The sequence below is a fragment of the Callionymus lyra genome, chromosome 7 (assembly GCF_982586985.1).
Source record: "Callionymus lyra chromosome 7, fCalLyr1.hap1.1, whole genome shotgun sequence".
NCBI classification, from domain to species: Eukaryota; Metazoa; Chordata; class Actinopteri; order Syngnathiformes; family Callionymidae; genus Callionymus; species Callionymus lyra.
This window is the reverse complement of record NC_141824.1, coordinates 7,897,985-7,906,456: the sequence shown is the minus strand read 5'-3', so window position 1 is coordinate 7,906,456 and position 8,472 is coordinate 7,897,985. Positions and strand designations below refer to the sequence as shown.

General features: G+C 38.2%; 1 protein-coding gene across 1 annotated transcript; it reads left to right on the top strand.

Annotated features, from left to right (window-relative positions):
• Positions 1-6,624: 6,624 nt before the first annotated feature.
• On the top strand, positions 6,625-7,933 carry LOC148074982 (uncharacterized). The gene has a single exon (XM_087796170.1). It carries the CDS (start codon positions 6,625-6,627, stop codon positions 7,921-7,923), a length of 1,299 nt encoding a protein of 432 aa, XP_087652296.1. The 3' UTR covers positions 7,924-7,933.
• Positions 7,934-8,472: the final 539 nt, after the last annotated feature.

The following is an 8,472-nucleotide window of genomic DNA, read 5'->3' as shown; positions in this document are numbered from 1 at the left end:
TCTGGAAACTGAATGATTTGATATAAAGTTAAATTCATCCCAGAAATTCATAAATAAATGTTCTTCTAAACTTAGTAAAGTAAAGTTTAATTGTAAAGATCTTTCTAGACCAGGCTCAAGAAACGCTTTAACAAACAAAAACAATACACAGTTAAAATATATACTTTAAAAGATCAAGACACAAAAGATAAACAATAAGAAAAACAGGTAAAAGCTCAAATAAAAGTGTCTTCAGATGTTTCTTGAAGGAGTCAGTAGATCATCAAACACAGATGTTTCTTGAAGGAGTCAGTAGATCATCAAACACAGAGATGGTTCCAAAGCTTAGGAGCAACAGTCTGGAAGGATTTCTCTCTTCTGGTCCTGAAGCGTGTTCAGGAACCATCAGTAGATTCTGATCCACAGACCTCAGAGCCCGAGCTGGGGTGTAAGTCTGGATCAGATCACTGATGGAAGGTCTGACCATGAATAGATCTGAAAGTAAGAACCAGAATTTTAAAGTTGATCCTGAAAGAAACTGGCAGCCAGTGAAGAGTTTTAAGGATCGGAGAAATGTGAGTTCTTCTACTAGAGCGGCTCACAGTTTTAAACACACATTTGCGGTAAAATAATATTATTTAACTGCCAGTTTCTAGAAAAATAAAGCAGATTAAAAATCACCAGGAAATATTAATTTGACCTGCTTCAGTTTATCTGTTCACACGTGTCACTCACTTGTTCACTTGTTCTGGTTGAAATTGACAGTTTAATGATTTTTATTATATTATTTACAAATATAAATGGACTGTTTTCATAGTTTGTAGTTGTATTTGTCAAGAGAATACTTGTGTTTATAAAAGGAACATGTAGCTGTTGATGAGTTGCTTGAAAAGATTCAACCTTTGACCTTGTTTGTTTGTTTTTTTTTAACTGGATAAAGATTTAATTTGTTCCACTAAAGAACTGCTGCAGTGAGTCGTTATTTGAGGTGAAACAGTTGCAAAGTGATCAAGACTTTACAGATCTAAGAGAGTGATTTGTCTCATGTGTAGGATTTTATTTCCCTTGTGAAAAATGTATAAACTTCATGAAGTTTCTTCAGACTCTTCTCCACTGATGAAGCTTCATGAATATTTCTTGTTTTTAGTCACCACTGATGTGTCATCTGTGGAATGAAATGCTTCTGATGAATATTATCGACTGAAGCTCAGTGGAGTTAATCCTATGAAGACAACAATGCTTCAGTGTCAGAGTGAGTCTCGTTGCACTCGAACAAAACACCTCAAAGACACTGGATTTTCAAAAGAGCTTCATGTCGGTCCAAGTTAAATGAGGCCAAACACTCGCCACATGTTGAACAAGAGAGTCTGTCAGTGGATCATCGTCTCACTGGAGCTGCTGTCTTGTTACAAACAACCTTCCTTGTTCAGCTTTCATGTTACATTAGTCACATGTTTGCTGAAGTCATGACTTTCTTGGATGATCTGATGATCTTGATCTTCTCCATGTTTGTCCTTCTTCAACAAACACTCCTCGAGTACCTTTGACACCTGTAACCACAGTTTAGAAAATCTATATATTTGTTTTTTTACTGTGATTTTCTCTGTTTCTCATCTTTATTTATTGGTTTTATCAAGTTTAAAGTCGGTTCTTGAATCTACTTTGAAGAAACCATTCGACCTGGTCCTTGAGTTTGATGTGTGTGGTTGAAGTCGACAGGAAGTAGACAGGAAGTCGACAGGAAGTGACAAACCATGCAGAGCCACGTGAGGATCTTTCATGGACTCACTGCAGCTCCTTCAGCTACAATAATTCTTGACATGATCTTAAAAGTGACCCTGAGATGAAGCTCAGAAGAAAATCTTATTTTCTCTCAATGTTCTACATGACACTTGTCACCTACCCTTCCTTTAGGTCAGCGTGACTCATGCTGTGACGTCAGGAGAGTTGATGCTTTTTCACTCTTTTTCAGTCGCTTTCTATGAGAGGAAAAATCTAGATCAGCTTCAAATAATGGCTTCGATCAGGAACTTAAACCAGAGGAAGATTGTTGAACACATTCATGTTAATACATGTTGTGTTCTAGCATTAGTCATGTTGTGTAGTCGGATTGTTGGTCTGTTGTTTCTGAACGTTATTTACATCATGTGGAAAATTATTTTATGTTTCTATATTTATTAAAATACCCTTCATTTATTATTAGTATAGAATTGTCTTCATTTACACTAGTACAAATAAACATGACAAGTGAAACATTTAACTCACTCCTGTACAAGTTGAACGGATCTTCAAGTTCCTTTTGTTGCTCAATAATCAGAATAATGTTTTGTTGCATCTATTTTAACTCAAACGTTCACTGGTCTGAAGATAAAAGGTTTTTACTCTGAAATACAAACCTTTACATTTGGATCATTTTAACAATTTTTAAATTTTCTTTAGCAATAAAACTCTTCTTCTGGTTGAACATTTTTCATCCGCATTTCATCTCAAATAAACTGAGCCTTGAAAACAGATACAAACTTAAAAAGATAAACTGCATTTTCAACGTTAATCCTAAGTGTTGCTCATTGAAGGTGTGTGACTTTATTTGTGTAACCAGAGTAAGTGAGTCACTTTATCACCAAAACTATTGAGCATATCTAACAGATCTTCACTGTAGCTTCGGCCAAAGGTTTGGGATCAGCTCTAAAATAAGTCGTAAATCAAAGTCTTTTCCAAGAGTCTCAGGTGATCAGCCGGAGGTTGTTGAATATACTGGGATACATTAACCAGAAATAGATAAATGAACATGTTTTTATCAGGTCAGGAAGCAGCCGAGGAGAAAGTCAAATGAATCCTTAAAACTGGACTCGGTGCATTGTGGGTAAATTGTGTTTTAGCTTTAGGATAAGAAGACACGACTCATGTGTTTTACAGACAGAAAAAATATTCTTTTGACTCCCAAAGTGGTTCATTTGTCCTTGAGGAAGAAGACCAGCACACAGACCAAAACCACTTCTTCTAAAAGGCGTCTTCAGGATCATATGATGGTGAACATTTAGTTTAAATTAAACTGTTTATAATCCATTTATTCAGCTGCAGAACCTCAACCTGGAGCCATGTTTTATTTTAGCTGATTCATCAAACCATCTGGTTCTATTTAGATTCTGCAGAATCACTTGCAAGACGATGAAAGAATGAGCTCAAGGTCATAAGAAATAACGTGGCTGGAACCGTCTTTGGCTCACTTTGTTTTCTGATGTTACACTGATTTAAATCCCAGATGAAGATGTGGAAGTTAATCCATGAACTTAGTCTTGATGGTTTCCATGAACCTGTGTTTTTAGATTCTTCTGGAAATACTTTCAAAAATGTGTTTTGCTCGTGGAGATGTTTTTGGGAAGTTTGAAAATCTATGATTTATTTTTTAAGCATATCTAGAATTATTTTCTCATTTGTTGTCTATTTATCTCAGTTACAAACCAACTAACTCGCTTTGACTCGTCATCTCTGTCCAGACGTCTGTCAGCAGATGATCTCGACTCGTGTTCACCTTCGACCTCAGTTTCATCAGTCGCTGCTCGAGGTCACGAGGTCAACACCACTGGTTTGAAGAGTTTGTCACATGAATGTTTTGAAAACTGATTTTCAAACACATTTAACTGTTTGATTGACAAACACATCTTCACACCAACAACCTTAAACACCACTTTATATTCTGACTTTAAAGTCTATCACACCATCAATCTGTCCAGTGACGTAGAAATAAATCGGGAAAGTTTATTGGAATAATAAAGTGTCAGAATAAATCATGACATAAATGATAAAAATGATTTCACTTCACATTAACTGTCTTTTGAACCGTCTGCAGCTTTAAGCTTTAAACATCTGAGTTTCTCCTAATACGACTTCTCACTTTAATAACTTACTTTTGTAAATCCACTTTAAATTTAGACACTGAAATATATATTTAATTAACATTTTGTATTGAGTTTCTGAGGCTCTGATACAATTGATTATAGAAAAATAAAGTGATAGAAGAGAAACAAGTTGAAGTCAGTTTGATTAAAAGAACGATAAGAAAAAATGTTTTTAGCTGAGTTGCATAAAAATGATGTGAAGCTACGTATGAATTCCTAATAGTTTCCGTTGACGCTTCACACCTGATAAAGCTAACAGGAAGTAGCATGTAGAGCGTCATCGTGATGATATCGTTCCAACGATCGTAGGTGAGAAGCTCTGCATGAAGCAGCAGAGTCGACTCAATACTGTATTTTCTTGCTACATAAAGACTCAAACTGACACTTTTACAGTAGCTTGGATTAAATATTGAAACATCATTTTTCTATCCATTGAATTTCTTTCATAAGAATCCTATATACGTCGTCACGTTTGAACGCAGGTGTTTGTGCACGACACGTGCGCTTCATAGTCTGAGAATTACAGTAGATAAACGACAACACCGACACGTCACGTTACCATGGCAACGAAGAGTCGGGCGACGCGTCAAATGTGACCCGGTCCGTCTGAGTCCGACGTTGAGGGAGTTCTCTGTATATCACATGGTGACCCGATGCGACTCAAACCCACGTTTATGTCTCTATTGTGTCGCCCGAGTGACGTCTCGGGCTCTGACACAGCGTGGGACGGTCGAGGACTTGGGTTCGAGGACGTGTTGTTTAAAAACATGATCCTCCTGAATGGATAGAATTACTAGGACAAATGAAAACATACAGACTAGTGAACCACGATCTCTTGAGTAATGCCTTTCACCACTTTTTTAATGTTATTGATATTATTTTGTTTGTAGAATCAACAGACTGGAGTTACTACGGCCAACTATAGCCTTGAGCAACTTGAGCCCAGAAAAGAGACGAATCTCACTGGCCTTGATGAGGATTTAGACGCTGAAGATCATTTTCACACGGAGACATTAGGTCACCCTGACATGGGTTTTGAGAGACTGAAAGCCACACATTCCTTTAACTTCTTTGTGACACACTGAAGAAAACAGAAAAGGAACTTGTGTTTGCAGGAGCTCGTATACCTTTCATCTGCAAAGTTTCCTTTAGTTCTTATCACCAGCTCAACACTTGTCATGTTTGCCAGTGTTGCTATGGCAACCTCACGCTACAGAAGAGCAGCTGTGATGGTTAACGTTAACAGACGATAAATTCTTGCAAGAGTCAGTAACTTATAATAAGTTAAACTATTAACCGACAGTCGATATGCTTTCAGCTCCTTGGAATTGTTTGCAGTTCATTCAGGAACACGATGAAAAGTAGTTTAAAATGGAAACATCTACTCAATGCAATCTTGTTACCAAAAAGAGTTTCTGTTATTAAACTCTCACGACAAAAACTGTCTAGTTTCTCTGGGAAATGCATTTGAAGACACGTCAGCAAATATCAGACGAACTTGATCTTTAGAGAAATGGATCATGAAATATTAAAAAATAACCAAAAAAAAGTAATTTGTTCAATTGGTAGAAAAAAAGATGAAAATGGAATTTCATGCTCATTGTTCGGCAGTTTTAACAATAATCAAAATAGATCTTGTTTGTATTGCACTTTACATACAGACAATAAATCTCAAAGTCCTACAGCGTTGTAACAAAATAAAGACATTTAAAAGAAGACGGTACAAAAAACAATATTAAAAATGATTAAATGATGATAAAAATACCCTTTTCAGCAAAAATAAGTGAATGATCGTGAATGTGTATTCAAACGTTTAAGCTTTAGATGAAGCGAGTAATTTATACTTTATATTTTGACAATCTTTTAGCATTAATTTAAGTGTGGCGTATACGTATATTGTATAATAATTTTAATCCAACAATGCTTATAACACAACCAAGGTGAAGACTTAGGACATTTCCAAAACCAACCTTTTTCAGTCGACAGGTCGACTTTATCAAGTCAAATTAAATGTTTGGTTATCATTGTTTTTCCAACATGGACTGAAATAATTCCATGTGAGAACAACGATCTCAGAAGCTTCAGCTGCTTCTCATGAATCCCATGAACAATCAGAACAATAGCATTCATTTTGTAACGGTTTCAAATCCCAGATCCCAGTCCGTAGGATCCGTGTCGAACACCAGGCGACCACAGAAACTAAATGATCATCAAACCAAATAATCAATTGTGTTGCGAGACCAGCTGACCTCATCAATGGTTGTTGATTTGAGATTTGTAAAAGAAATGTAGAGTCTCCAAGAGATTAGACGAGAGCAGCAGAGACGGACTAGGATGAAGGAAAAGAAAAAGAATCCGCCTTCGTTATGAGCAGAAAAGGACAAAAAGAAAAACAGATTGATTTGTGTATTTTCTCTCAAGCATCAATGAAATGTTAATATTTTTAAAAAGTGCAGTGATTATACGAAAATAAAGTGATAGAAGAGAAACAAGTTGAAGTCAGTTTGATTGAATGAACAATAAGAAATATGTTTTTAGCTGAGTTGCATAAAAATGATGTGAAGCTACGTATGAATTCCTAATAGTTTCTGTTGACGCTTCACACCTGATAAAGCTAACAGGAAGTAGCATTCAGAGCGTCATCGTGATGATATCGTTACAACGATCGTAGGTGAGAAGCTGCTGATGGTGAAGAATTGAGATCATAAAGCAGCAGCAGAGTTGACTCTCACTCACAGACGAAGACATGGCTGCACAGATCCTGCTGCTGGTGGCGTTCTTCTTCAACAACATCCTCGCTGAAACCCTCCTGATGGAAGGAGCTCGTCATCGCTTCATCCTGAACAAAACCACTGATGACGTCTGCTTGATCTCAAGATGGAGCGGTGAGCAGAAGAAACTTCTGTGGAACTCTTCACAGCATCATGACTCCAGTCTGCAGACAGAAGATTATTATGAAATATACCCTCTGGAGGTTTCAGACTCGGGTCAGTACCAAGAACAGTGCTGGACCCAGAACAACGTGACGCACGAGAGGAACTTCACTCTCCTGGTTTGTCACAGACAAAAGATGAGAATTCAGTTTTTTGACCTTCTTGCTGGACAGACACTGGAGCTGACTTGTGACGGTGTGGGACCAAACCAGAGTGTCCAGTGGGCTTTACATCAATATAACCACAGAACAAGAAATATGGAATTAGCTTTAATCGATGATGAAACATCTTCAATGTACGAACTACAGCAAGTGAAGAACAAACCATCTCTGCTGGTAACATTTCATCATAGTGACTCTTATTTCTGCCTGGAGAAGAACCATCAGACCTGTGACCTACTGAACATGTTTGAAGTTGATGTTCAACCAAATTATATTCACCGCTGGGTGGGAGAGAGTCTGGAGCTGAACTGCTCTGACATCAGTGGAAACAAACCACACATGTGGAGGATTATTTCAGTGACGACATATGAAGAGAGTCACAACTACACTCTGATGTTTCCATCACTGACCTTGAACCACACAGGTGAATACATCTGTGAGCACAGTGATCTGGATCGTGAATATTACCACCTGTATGTGTGTCCTGAGTCTGACCCGCCTGCTGATGTGTTCTTCACTGGAGGAGAAAACGTGACTCTTCGATGCGACTGGAAACAGCCTGATGTGATTGACTGGTTCATGAAGACAAACAGAACTGAAGGAAGACAATCACTTGTGTTAAATCAAGGACAAGAAGACAGAATCTCTCACTCCAACTCCAGCCTGGTGATCACTAACATCTCTCTGGAAGACAGCGGAGAGTTCTGGTGTTTGGTTATGAAAGACGATCATTGTGTGTTCAGATCTAAAACCCTTGTTATGTTCGGAGAGCCAGAGGTTGATCACCATCTAGCGAGGTCTGTGCTGCTCATTGTTGTGATCTTCATGATGTGTGTTGTTGTTGTTGTTGTGGTCCTGAGGAGCAGGAGTAGAGAGCAGCTCCCAGTACCTGTGGAGGAAGTGGAGATGGTGGATGTGTCTCCAGCAGATGTTCAGCCAGAGACTCTCTGAGGCTTCAACATGATCCACGTGTGTTTGGATGAATCTTTCTTTGACTGTTTGTTTGTAATCATTGTGACTCTTGTTTTTTCTTCAGTGTAAATAAAGTTTAACCATGAATATGGACAACAGACTCCAGTTTTTTGTTGGAGCAGCAGATGTTTATTGACTGAGACACGAGACACCAGGAAAATATTATTTATTAATAATACACAGATCGTAAGACAGAGTTTCTGAGCTGAAACGTGAGCAACATTGAAAGGTTTTCTTACCGGGAAAGACGTTCTCGCGGCAGATTTCTAAGCCCAACACAACAACACGGTCATGTGCATAATAAGGCGATCTGATTGGATCGCGGTATGAAAAGGTCATCCAGGGGTCATCCAATCAGAAGAGGCCCTGTCCAGCGTGCACCACATGATATCTTCATCACCTGATTTCTAATTCCAAACAGAAGCGGGTCAAGCAATCTGGGGCTATTTTTGTAGGAGCCCCTGGTAGAAATAGGATGACACCAAGGCCACCTGCCTTCGCCAGATTGTTGCATTTTTCCAGGCTTTT